The sequence below is a fragment of the Colias philodice genome, chromosome 1, assembly GCF_061535455.1.
Source record: "Colias philodice isolate Cphi_HAF_F1 chromosome 1, ilColPhil1 Martin Lab GWU primary, whole genome shotgun sequence".
Taxonomy (NCBI): domain Eukaryota; kingdom Metazoa; phylum Arthropoda; class Insecta; order Lepidoptera; family Pieridae; genus Colias; species Colias philodice.
In genome coordinates, this window is record NC_143086.1 from 7017864 (window position 1) to 7032112 (window position 14249).

A 14249-nucleotide genomic window follows, 5' to 3' on the forward strand; every position below is an offset into this window, starting at 1 on the left:
CTGCACTCAGTTGGACAGCTTACAAGTGACGGCATAGTGATGAATCTTATTATTTTTTGCTCTGCTATCGTTCTAGATATGTCCCCTGGTGGTTCATTTGACCCATATTTTTGTCCTATGCGGGCTTGTAGTCTATAACAGCGAAAGAATAATAATATTAATAAATTGTGTGTTTTCTATTTTAGGTGAAATTTTAGATTGAAAGTAGGTAGCATAAATAAAAAAATAGTAATTCGTAAAATCTATGATATGAAAATAAATCTTACATTTCCATTAAAATTTTCACATGAGCTAAATTCGAACCGGTTTGAATAAAAAAAATATCTGCGAATATTTAACCTAACTGAAAATTGGCGTGGAAGATGTGTGTGTATGTGTGTGTATGTATGGTATGTGTGTGTATGGTAATTAAAGCTGGAGGCTATTGCTATTGCAATCGAGTTAGCTTACACTGGACACAAATTTACTTAAATGTTGGCCCGAATACATGTTAGGATTTGATTGCACAAGGGTTAAGTAATTAAGTATGCTATTTGGTTTTCAGACCAAAATAATTCCTTTAATTTAACGCCAATCTCTTAATTAATAATAATTTTGATCATATAACTATCGTCTATTAATATACTAATAAAAAAATCCCCATTATTACATTATTTATTTTTACCATTTTTTGTCTTTGATTCATATATTTTCAGAAAATCAACTTTCGTTATTTTTCCTAGTCAAAGTAATAAAATTGTGTCCACCCTTGACATATAATTTTTTAAAATGTATCAAAGTAACAGTTGGCATTACCTTCTGCTAAGTTAAAAGCTTACGTGAGCGTACAGGACGTGCAAGTTACGTTTATTAATATTTAACAGCTTCGCGTTAGAAAGCAAGCAACAAAATGATAGAACAATAAAAAACCGGCCAAGTGCGAGTCGGACTCGCGCATGAAGGGTTCCGTACTATGGGGACCCTTAATGTTTTAACTTTTACTTTTTTTAATTTTTAGTATTTGTTGTTATAGCGGCAACGGAAATACATCATTTGTGAAAATTTCAGCTTTCTAGCTATCACAGTTTATGAGATACAGCCTGGAGACAGACAGACAGACATTCAGACAACGAAGTCCCCTTTTACCCTTTGGGTACGGAACCCTAAAAAGGAATACTATTGGATAATTGCTTTACTTTGATAAAACGAAGAGAAAACTATTGAAAAGTAAGAATCATCTTGTCTTGTCCTACGATTGTTCTACCTAGTTCAAGACATGCTCAGTGCTTTCTGATAAACCGCATCATTTTCTCTCTTTATATCGCATATGTAAGAAGCAGTCTCGAATATAATTGTACTATATGGGACCCCTACCAACATAAATATATTTTAAAGCTCGAAAAAGTCCAAAAGAAATTTTGCAGATTCATTTATAAAAAAATGTACGGATACTATCCATACATTTATCCCCCCTTATTTGTTTATGGAATGACAGGCTTTATGTCACTGGAGTCGCGACGCAAATATTATATGTTAATACATATGTACCAACTGTCACGGGGACGTGGACAACCCAGACGCCCTAGAGCAGATCTGTCTAAACTTTCCGCCTAAGATCATGTACAGCGTGGCGGGTCCTCAGGACGTGGGCCTGCGACGCCTTCACGATTTGTTCACCGTCCAGTCGGGAGGGCGAACGAAGTGGTAGGAATGCTCCCCTTATACGAGGAATAAAGCTGCTCAATAACATGCTCGCTCACAGCAATGATTGCGATATATTTTGTTTAAGTTTATATAAATTTAAAAATAATATTTTGTTCTTTCTTAGTTATAAAAAATGATGTTATTTTAGTTAAGTAACTGCCTTGTTTTGGGTATACTTATCTGTAAATTAGGTACTTGTTTTGGAAAATAAAGAATAAAGAATAAAGAATAATTTCTTGCCACCAAGTAGAATCACCACATTAAATTAATCATGAGCACAGAATATATAATAGTATGTCATGAGTAAGATATCATTCAAAAGGTAAATATTATAATTTTATAAAATAATGTATTTGTAATTACTACAACTAGTTTAAAAAATGAAACTATAGGTCTGTTTATGAACTTTGATTGAGTATTTCTTTATGTATATGACTGTTTGTTTCTAAAATAAAATAAATAAAATATAATTGCGAGAATTGGATAATTTGTCCCAAATGAAAATTCCATCTCCTATTTGCCGATCGTAACACAAACTGTAAGCCGCAAATATTTGGAATCTGTTAGTGAACCATTTCATTTGAACATTGTTAAGGGACATCGCTTGGATTAATTTTACGTTACAAACGACCGCAGTCAATAGAGCTTCGAATGGTTCGAGATTGAATCACTAAAATGAATAGGCTGATCGATCAACGGGCTAATAACGCTCCGTACATTCGTTAACGGTGGTCAAGTCTGCACATAGAGTAGATGTCATGCTCATGCCATATATGTAATTTAAGGGTTCATCTACTCCGATCACATTATAAACTACAAGGATAATTGACATTGAGTCATGTAAAATTGACGTAGGTACAAACGTTAGACAGGACGCATAGTGTTAAACATGGTTTAACTTTAATCAGGACCAAAAAGTGTTGATTGTGGTTGATTATAAATGTTATGGGCCCTCTTCACAATAGGCAGGGTTGGGTGAATAGAGGCAATCAATGATACTTTCTAAGTTTTATATTTTTGTAAATAGCTTGCATCGGCGATAGGTTAAATAACTGTAAGCTGGTGCAACGTATCTATGAACAAATAAATAAATAAATATATACCTCATAAGCCCTTGAATCTTTTCGATTTCGTTTCATTTCCCACTACCTAAACCAAGTAGTAAAATAATCGTAATTTATGTTGTTAGTGTTTAATAGTTTTATTACCTGCCCATGCACGAAAAGGACCTGGGGCCTTAGACAAAGTAACAATTAAAAAACGATAACGAAGTTAGAAAAGGAAAAATGTATGGGATTGACATTAGATAGACCACGTGATCTAACGCGGCGTATGTCAATCCCATACATTTTTGCCTTTTCTAACTTCGTTATCGTTTTTTAATTGTTACTTTGTCTAAGGCCCCTGATGATAAAGTTGCTTAGCATTTTTTCAAGTATTTATGATTTTAATGATTTTATTTCAAAAAACCTTTTACCAGTTTTGATAGCAGTGGGTCCCATTTTTTTATTTGCCCCATTTTGTTTACCTAGCTACGCCACTGGTAATCACGATAGCGTAGAGGACCTAAATGATAGATGCTTTATGATCGGCTCTCATTGTCATTGTAGATGTTTATTCAAAATCACCGTAATGGCGGCAATCATCGACGATCATATTTTTGTTGGGCCAACGTCGCCCATTGTGAATAACCATTACATAATATGTAAAATATAGGTACCATAATAATCATGCCAAAGAACTGTCTTACTCGACAACTTTCCCAAGCTCAAAATCCATGAAAAATGGTTGCGAGAACCACAGGACAGTTTTTTAGCATTATTATTATGATATAATATGTTACATATTATGTAAAATTGACATTATTTTAAAAGATCAACTACAAAGTTTCTTGCCTTTTCTTCTCCGTAGAAACTGCTCTCCGAATCTGTGGTAAATGGTAAAACTATGTTATGACTAGTCAATATAGTCCTTCTAGAAGAAGTCAAATTCTATAAACATGATTTTGAGTTTGAGATAATATTCGTGATGAGGCACTGACATTCAAAGAAGTAAACGAGATTAAAAGATGTTTTTATTGACAATACGTATTAAATTTCTTTGGATGAACAGTAAAATGTGTCGCGTTCCGCATCTCTAGTCTCTACTCTACATTCGTCATTATACCACATCTTTAGCATACTAGATATAGCTCAAGGAGATGAAAAAGTAGTTATGGGTGATTTTGAATTTAAGTAACCACGAAGTAACTTCTTAAAAAATACATTTTCCATATAATTTTCTGCCTAAATAATAATGATAATGATTTCAGATAATAATCAGAAGTAGGTAAGAACATAAATAATAATTTGTACGTACCTGACCCCGGGTATTATAACCACTTGTGGAATATGTTTCAGTAGCTATTTATAAGTCAATGTTTTCCTCTACATAGCATAGGTACTAAAGCCTTATGAATGTTGTTGAATGATTTAAATCCTGTGTACTGTCACTGTGTAGGTAACCTGCATATTCTGAGTTAATAGAAATAAATTTCTGTTTATTGGTTTCTCAAAAAAAATGTCACCTTACTAGTTACGTATGCAAAAAAAATACGTAAACTGAAAATCAACATTGAGAATTCTCAATTTTAAATTGTTTTCCAAAAACGTCCCCTTACTAATTACTAACCCTACTTTGTCTATATTTGCCATATAAAATCGTATATAAAACATTAGCTATTCAGTTACATTTGTATGTAACATTTGTATGTACATAAATATACTTATACTGTAGTCACGCTTACCTTATACTGTCGGTGACTCCATGTGTTAACAGGTGGCGCTTTCAACAAGTCGCGGAGTCACGCGGCCCGTAGCTCAGGCGTGCGGTAGGGGCAGAGTCCCGACAAGAACACGGCACGCTGCATGCGAGACGCAAGCGTGGCTATACCTATCGCCATCGATTTTTTATATACCTACTTAAGCGGCAACACGTGGTTTAATCTTCAAAAAATACACTCGTAATTCGATCATATGTTCGCGCTGTGTAGGTACTTCAAATAAAGAGAAAGATCATGCTACGCCGCTATTTGAAAATTTCATAAAATTTATTTTCCTCCCATGAAATTCCCAGACAATTCTTAATATTCGCATGTTAATTTTGATTTATTCAATATGTGCAATTTTAATAAATAGATTTATGTTGTTTATTTTACAACAAAATATGTAAGAGCCATAAACTGTTGTGGGTTGTTACTAGCCTCTACAGTCTAGGTTCGTAGCTCGTAGCTAATGCGTTCCGAGCAAACGTTAATAACGACTGCTGCTGACAAAAGATGTCGCTCTGTTAAATTGTATTTGTTGTCATCTAAGTTATAACACCGTGAACTCAGTGATACATCAGGGATATTATGAGGATATTCATAAAACATAGAATACCTAGTAACAGACCTACATACTTATAATATTACATGAACAAATTATTATTAAGTAATATGTATCTAATATTAAAGTTTACTCATATTTATAATTAAGCACGCATAACGCGTCGCCGTGCACATGTGATACTTTAAAAAAAATGAAAGGTATATTGCACAGTATATTGTATGTGGATTATAGGTTGGTTATAGGTATAATATTGCATATCTGACTAAATACTATAACACATGCTAAGAACACATCACTAGATAGTATAAAACAAAGTCGCTTTCCCTGTCCCTATATCCCTATGTCCCTATGTCCCTTTGTACGCTTAAATCTTTGAAACTACGCAACGGATTTTGATGCGGTTTTTTTAATAGATAGAGTGATTCAAGAGGAAGGTTTATATGTATAATAACATCCATTAAATAGAGGAGAAGTACTGTTATTTTTGAGGTTTCTAATGTGATGTCGTAAAAAATTACATTTTTTCCGCTTACATTGCAAACGCAGGCTGAACCCTACGAGTTTTATCAAAATAATGTACTAAGTATTATACACATTGAAAAGGTCTACAGAAAAGTCCGCGATGGTATATGTCTATCTCTTATGGATAACCCACAATAACTTTTTTTTGTCATTTACTTTTTACGACAAATAATGGCTAATTTTCGAAGCGATTTTAACCAATACAGCATTAATCCTTAACCAATTAAATACCTTGAATACATTGTTCATTTAATATAGATCTATATGCCCTTTTACACCGTATGATTTATAATAAGTGAATATTTTCGAAGATATGACAGATTTAAAAATTGCGGGACGTAGCGTTTGCGGCGGTACCGGCCGGCCGCCCGGCTATATATTTTATACCCGCGCGAAGCCGGAGCGGGCCGAGCCTATGTTTTTATATATACAACTTTCTCAGTTATTCTGTAGTGTATATTTAGTATCATTATTGCACCCGTGCGAAGCCAGGGCGGGTCGCTAGTGTATGATAATCCAGATAGCTTTCCGTGAAAGATGCCAACATTGCCCACTTTTTTGATACAAAAAAGTGGGCAATGTTGGCATCTTTCACGGTACTATTTTATACATCTTTACTACCTGTTACCTGCCCAAGTAACCACAAGTCCACAACCCAAACTCGCTAGTCGTTTTTATCTGTATAGGACACATACACAGAGAAACTTTCAACTTTTATAAATTAATAACGAAGGTCTGGCCGTCGTGGGCTCTTGGAATAATAATACTACATATTTACAATCATAACGTAAACGCTTAATACCTAATAACTACGATATCTGAAAAAAATAGGTAACTAGGTAGTTTCTTTTAAAATGAAAAGAGATGGATTTGGAGCACATATTGGAGATTTGGAGATTTTTTTTATGGCAATGACAAACCTTAGTGTACACGTCGTTGTTACACATCACACACCGACGCCTATCTGGCAGTGTCATCCAATTGCTAAAAGATCCAGGTAGGCCACTTGTCATCCTAGTCATGTCTGTAATAAAATATTTGGTAATCAATTTCACCATAGCAGTTTCAAAATAAATGTACCTATCATATAACAACTTATAGATTACGGCGACATTATATAAATAGAGAAAAACGATTTAATCTAAACGGAAATATGGTCACCCGAACTAAAAACATTGCGGCCTTTGGATCAAGTGTTAAGAGATTTGAAAAAATCACTGTACATCCCAGTTTAGACCCTAGTGGATTATATACGGAACGCCCCGATGGATGTGATCCTTGTCTTTATCATCCTCAGTCAATCAATGAAATTTTTCGGGTTAATCGACATAGAAAAGTCGATAAAGATCCTTGGAGATACAACACTGAACTAGAAGATTGGGCAAGAAATTTGGGATATAGAAATCAGAAAATCTTAAATCAGAGGAGATGGCAAAACTCTTTGCTAGGTCCAGCTTGGCACGAGGTCAAAGAACTTCCCAAATATAAAGCTTCTTGTATGAATGTTGGTTTTGGAAGAATGCGAAGGTGGAAACCTCTTAAAAGTAGCACTCCGTGTCCTGGTACGTATTATAATGCTGTACCTTTTAAATTACCTTATGGTCCACATTCTAATAGACCCACATTTGAAAGAGAAGAGCCTTGTCGATTCAAAGACACTTCTCCAAAGTGGTCTCTGGCACCAAATAGGTACGTGATTGTTGACAAGGAATGTATCGAACAAAAATCCAAGAAAATAGTGTCCTTAAAGGGTCCATATGATTTATTTACTGGAGTGCGCGATGAGACCACAATAAAGAATCACTTCAATACATCGTTGCGGTGCGCAGCGGCCACTTGGCCGATAGCTCTTAAAGGATGCTTGGAGACATATAAAAAATCACATTTAGGTACAATGAATAAGACCAACCGTAGTGTGCCATACAGAGGACGAAACGCATTGGTAGATATAACAATGTGCCTAAAGAGCCCAGACGAGCCTGGACCAGCACATCTAAATATCGATACACCTAAACATTTTAAACAAAATAAAAATGGCTTCAACAGTAGCTATGACAAACCGCCGGGATACAAACGCGTGGTTGTATGGCCAGGTGTCGGCCGATATACCATCGAAGGTGACAGGTGCATCCCGGGTCATGGCCATAAACACGTATTTATCAGTAAAGAACAAAGAACGATAGGCGCAATTTTACCACAACCAATGAACTCTTTTTAACATCAGATGAAAATCCAGTACCTTTTCCTGTGTCGAAGTATACAAAAACTTGTTCAAGAAATAGGCATCTAACTACGTTTAGCTTCATGTCAGCCCGGGATATTACCAAAATTAAATATAGATTATATCGCATATGGTAGACCTTTTCATTTCAACAAACAACTCCAATAAGTAGGTATGTAACTAATAGTAATAAATCTTAACTTTTTTCATTCTAACAATCAATAATCCTAAAAAGTTTGGAAAATCCAAAAGTGCACGCCTCATATTTTTTTTTTTTTTAATAATTATTTATTAATTATTATTTTTGTTTATTTAACACGTTCAGTGCCACCGACTCGCCCGGAGAGTCCACGTAAATTTTATTCCAGCGCCGTAGACTCGCCCGTCGAGTTCAATGTGTTTGCTATTTTTTTCCAAAATGCATGTGTATTTTCTGGTTAAAATGATACTGAAGACTAAATATACCCTAATCTAAAGAATTACGTGGTGGGCCGGGTGTGCAGACCCAGTTTATAATCGAAAGAAAATAAACTGTTCTGCAATGCCTTGAACTCGCTAGGCGAGTTCACTGACATAGATTCTCAAACTTTTATTAATGAAATATCTATATTTACGGTTGATACTTTTATTTCATTATATTCATTTTACCAAAAGTCACATTCACTCGTAAAACAACGGCGGATTGTGTTCTACACCTTGCAGGGGCTCGAATTTGGTGTTATTATATAGGCAAAGGTTACCTTACACGCCACTTTATCACGCAATTGCCGACATTTTAAAACTGTACTGTTTTTTAAACTATATTCTTAAAAAGCCCGTATCAAAATGTTTCCGGGTAAAATTGTTTTTTATTTATTCGAATTGAAAACCTCCTGTTTATAAAAAACAATATTAGATATTTAAAATATAACCTCAACAATAACCACTATTTATAAGATTGAGAGCCACTGCATAAATTACGAAACAAATTTACCTTTTCTTTTTTCTATAGTGTTTCTTGCCATTTTTATATGTTAAATTACACCGTATGTTAGTTAAACTCTTTTTAATTGCGTTAAACACGTAACGTACACTGTCACGGCCACAAAAATAACAAAACATTGTTTTTACCCTAACCCAATGCCACTGAACTCGCCTGGCGAGTGATTCAATTCGTGTTGCAGCGCCGGGGACTCGCCTAGCGAGTCCAACGTTAAATGTAGGCGGCAGCCGAGAAAACATCGTGAAAATCGTAGTGGTAATGAAAGTGTTAACAATTAAACCACATCGAATCAGACCCTGAAAAATGAAAGGGTTCTATTCCTGAGCATACTCAAGCGTAAGAGAAAAAAAAGACTCGATTAGTAAAGTATTTCGGTCGCTATCGTGTTAACAAGAAAATCCTCCGCACATACAGACACACGGACGTCCAAGACAGAACTTTTTTAAACTGTTTTTTAACTAGTTTAAATAACAAAAATGACATCAAAAATATCATGAATGTTAAAAATAGTGTTTTTTCTTAATATGTGTGTGTATGTATTATCTTACAAGTGCAATGTATGATACATAAAGATATTTTAAGTTTGAAAAATCAGATGTTTTGCGCGAAGTGACAGTAGTACCCACCTCAACGCTTCGCTTATGAGGCGTGCAATACTAGTTTTCAATGTTCATAAATATGAATTATTAAATTTTGTGATATATATTATAGGTAGCAATAACTTCACTACATATCTATACAGATGTATCACAGATCGCTATCGAAACTTAATTCACATATGCGTATTATAAAATAAAATAAAAAAAAATTCATCCAGTCGAAATTTAGTTCGTTGGTGTGACCGAACCATTATAGGTAGCGCGCAAGAACGACTTATGTCTCCGCAACTATTTTGTCTCTCGCAACTCGCAGCAGCAGGAACGTCAACACATTCACATTGCACATGTGTATTGTGTAGTGTCTGTGAAGCTCGGAGCAATTATCAAGCCTGGAGAAGTAACAATTAATTGAACAATAAAGCACTAGTTTGGCCTTTTTGGCTTATGGCAAAATGTCATGCGAAAAAAGAGGACAGATATATGTCAGTTCGACAGTTTGAAATGACATGTAGTCATTGAAATTTGTTTTAGTGACCAGTCTGGTCACTAACGCATGGTGATTTTAATTATTGTTTTTGAAGTGAAAAACGTGTTTTCTAGTTTCTTATGTTATTTTCTGAAAAGATAATTTACTAAAGATTACATGGCTTGTGTTGTTCACGGCTGTAAAAGCCGTAGTACTGGGAAATCGGATGAAGATTGGAATTTGTCTTTTCACAGGTTAGTGTTTTGATCAATTTTTTTGTTAATTGTATTATAAATAAGCTAATTTACGTTATTTTCATAATCATCTATGTTTTATCTAACCTTAATCATTGAAATGAAATCATAATCAGCTTAGTTTTTAGAAAAAATGCAAAATATAACTTCCATAGTGTTGTGCAATTATCGATACTTGAGTAGGTACGAAGTACTTCATTGATAATGACTGCTTTAGGTTAGGAGAAAAAAAAAGGTATTTAAGTATGGATTTTATTGTTATTTGCAGGTTTCTGGCTTGAGAAAAATTAAAAGATGTTTGGGTTAAAGCTATAGCACAGGGAAAATTGGAAGCCTTCAAAACATTCTCGGCCTTGTTCAAATCATTTCGAATCAGACGGGAAGAAAAGTAAAGTGCTTTGCAGAGATGCTGTGCCACAAGTTTAAGGTGGCATCTATTTTAAATAATAAATATTGTAATTTGGTAATTATGTATCGAAATAAAATGTTGTAAAAATTTATTTTAAATTTTATTTGTTTTATTTGAAGCAATTTATTTTAAACTTTTACCAATTTTTTCCTGTGGGAATGAGTTATTTTCCCGCCGTAAATTGTAGCCTATAATATGTTATTCTGCTGTTTAAACTATATAGTTTTTACATGAAAGAGTATCAAATGTCCATTCTTATATATTTTTGCTTTTATAATATTAGTAGGATACGATTATTGATTTGTAAAAAGATCAACCAGGTGGAAGTCAGATTCGCGCACGAAGGGTTCCGTATAATTCTATGAAAACAGGAAAAAATACGTACCTTTTTACGAAACCATAAAAAACAACCTAAACCGAAATACCTAATAATATTAATATTTTTTTATAAATACCACTACCATACAATGCAAGGCAGTCAATACGCATCGTAAATGAATAATTCCAAATTAAACGAATCTTAAAATTTGGAATTACCTATCCATAATTCAAAATTAAACGAATCTTAAATTATCTTCAAGCAATTTTATAACTTAATTTTTTTATTTATCGATATTTTAGTATTCGATAAAGTGGCAAGCACTACCTTTTTAGAACAAAAAGTGGCTACATGTGGATTTGAATGCCAAGCCGATAACAATGTGTTGTCTCTTTCTATCGCATTAATTAGGGTATTGAATAAAAGAGAGCCACTATATAAGAAACGTTCAATTAATTGTTACTTCTCCAGGCTTGTTAATTGCTCCGAGCTGTGAAGAGTGAAGAGTGAAGACGCGCTCGGCGTGACGTCATACTGCATACGCATCATGAAAAGTGTAGACAGAGAATTTCTCTGTCTACGATGAAAAGTCTGTCCGTCTCCCTCGCGAGCAGACTAGCTTATGAGGTCACCCTCAGGGGACAATTATTGTTTTTATTTTGCAATTGTTTATAATTACAGGGTGGTGTAATTTAAACAAAGACGTTAGGTATATCTACTACTAACTATATTCGACGAGATACTTCGCGGCACGCGGATAAGAATATTTTTTTACTTTTCCTAGGTAGTCCATTGAATGAGTCCCTCCAAGCGAGGTCTAGAGTGCGTGAGTTAGTAACGTAAGATGTTTCTTCGGAAAGATGTCAAGAGTCCCTAGGTAATAAACATATTAAAACTCCGGGACACTAGGAGGAGCCCCGGAGTGGGGGGAGGGGGGAATGGGTCCATTTTTAGGGTTCCGTAGCCAAAATGGCAAAAACGGAACCCTTATAGTTTCGTCATGTCCGTCTGTCCGTCTGTCCGTCTGTCCGTCTGTCACAGCCGATTTACTCGGAAACTATAAGTACTACAGTGATGAAATTTGATGGGAATATGTGTTGTATGAACCGCTACAAAAATATGACACTAAATAGTAAAAAAAAGAATTGGGGGTGGGGCCCCCCATACATGTAACTGAGGGATGAAATTTTTTTTTTCGATGTACATACCCGTGTGGGGTATCAATGGAAAGGTCTTTTAAAATGATATAAAGTTTTCTAAAAAACATTTTTCTTAAAGTGAACGGTTTTTGAGATATCAGCTCTCAAAGTCGTAAAAAGTATGTCCCCCCCCCTCTATTTTTATAACTACGGGGTATAAAATTCTAAAAAAAATAGAGGTGATGCATGCTAATTAACTCTTTCAACGATTTTTGGTTTGATCAAAGTATCTCTTATAGTTTTTGAGATAGGTTGATTTAACTGTAATTTATTATATTTGCTGCTACGGAACCCTTTGTGCGCGAGCCCGACTCGCACTTGGCCGGTTTTATTTCATTTTTCGCTTACATCTCAAAAACGGTACATGTTAGAGAAAAACTTTCAAGTAAAAGTTGAAAGGCCATAAAATTATCTACAAGTTGTACCTAAATCAATTTTTTCTATATCCTACCGTTTCTGAGTTACACGTAGTAAAAAATGATTTTGGCTCAAACAATTTCCCCATACTACATCAATCGATCAAAAAATATTTCTTTCTTCCAAAAAACTCAAATGTGCAACTTGTGACCAGTACTGATAGATTGCTCTTAATTAGGTCTATAATTGGTAAAATAAACACATTCCTCCATGGAAGCCTTTAGGAGGAATCGATTGTCAAAATATTATATTAGGGCAGTTTGAGTTACTGAACTTGATCTTTTGTTTTTTTCTTCCAAAAAACTCAAAAGTGCAACTTGTGACCGATACAGATAGATTGCTCATAATTAGGTCGCCTATGTTCTTTCTCAGGGTCTAAAGATTATCTGTGCCAAATTTCATCAAAATCGGTCCAGTAGTTTATGCGTGAAAACCATACATACATACAAACCTTTCCTCTTTATAATATTATAGTATAGATATAGCGATAGCAGTTTCTATTCCTTGGCGATTCTGCCACTTGTCTAAAGACCCTACTGTCTTCATCTTCATACAACCATTTACTTACCAATAACAATGATTGAATTATTAAATAGGTAAATTCAATTTAATATAACAACTAAATAGGTAAGAATTTGCACGTTCTAAAGAAGCTTTCTCTGTATAGATTATGTTCTACTCTAGTGGTAGGAGTTCAAACATATTATTATATAAATAAATATTTTAATTTGTCAAATTATAGATTAAAATTTTTGTGAATCTGAGCGTTATGAACATTGTCGCACTTATACTTAGTACTAAAAATTGTATGAACGTTAAATTGTAAGCGGTTTGTTACAGTTCACAATTTCATAAACTCGAGCGAGTTCTAATTATTATAAACTGTGTTTATAATCTTACGGTGACAAAAAAGTGAAGTGGTGAAACAATTTTTTGGATTAACCTGACTTTTGGCTAAAACTAACAAAGCTAATTAGGTGTTAAAAATAAGAGTAAATAAAAAACGGTTTCATTGACATTTTAATAATTGAGGAACAAATCTAAAATTATTTAACTAACAACATATTAAGCGATTCATTTATAAACATTATATATTCAATCTTAATGGAAACAAAGATAATTTAGTTTTGCTCCCCAATTTCCCATTTACATCTTTATTTTAAAGCTTATCATTAATGTACTGGTTAAATACTATGTTACATTACATTTTCTGATAATGTGTAAAGCGCATTTACAACAAAAAAACATCTAACCTTAAACATATTTCTATAAGAGATAGCCGTATTAGTTACACCACTTTTTCAAGTACGGCTGAACGGATTTCAATGATTTTTACTTACGGATTTTTATCCGCCCAGGATAGAATAACTTAAAAAAAATCAAATAAATTATATAGGCGGAAACGGGGCGAGAATCTAGTATTTTATAAATGCGCTTACACATACTTAACGTTAACATATAGAAAAAAATATATACAAAACCATTAATATCTCTAAACAACTTACGCTTTTAAAATGTTCAACATTTTGATTTAATCTAAAAATCAAAAGGTAGGTTTGTATGTGAAATAACGATATCACTAGTATAATAATTTGGTGCACTGCCTTTTGATATGTAGATTTTATCAAAGGAAACTTATACGAAAATATCATTTTTTTTTATTTTTCAATATTTGTGTCTGTTATGTCTATATGATTAATAGAGAAGTTTTAAAACCCAATGTAACATGTAATTATTCCACCGTAAAGCATTCAAGATATTATATAACCAGTATATTGAGATGATAAATGGAATTATCAGCAACATTAAA

General features: G+C 33.9%; 1 protein-coding gene and 1 long non-coding RNA gene across 2 annotated transcripts; both read left to right on the forward strand.

The window, feature by feature from the left end:
• Positions 1–6556: 6556 nt before the first annotated feature.
• Positions 6557–7945, forward strand: LOC149491187 (uncharacterized). The gene has a single exon (XM_089699081.1). The coding sequence runs from the start codon at positions 6727–6729 to the stop codon at positions 7789–7791; it is 1065 nt and encodes a 354-aa protein (XP_089555207.1). The 5' UTR covers positions 6557–6726; the 3' UTR covers positions 7792–7945.
• Positions 7946–9748: 1803 nt separating this feature from the next.
• Positions 9749–10583, forward strand: LOC149491188 (uncharacterized). The gene is made up of 2 exons (XR_016317753.1): positions 9749–10095; positions 10364–10583. It is a non-coding gene; the product is annotated as an uncharacterized LOC149491188 (long non-coding RNA).
• Positions 10584–14249: the final 3666 nt, after the last annotated feature.

Bases quoted from the DNA above. Each gene is read 5' to 3' on its own strand.
- LOC149491187 (XM_089699081.1), top strand. From the start codon at position 6,727: ATGGTCACCCGAACTAAAAACATTGCGGCCTTTGGATCAAGTGTTAAG.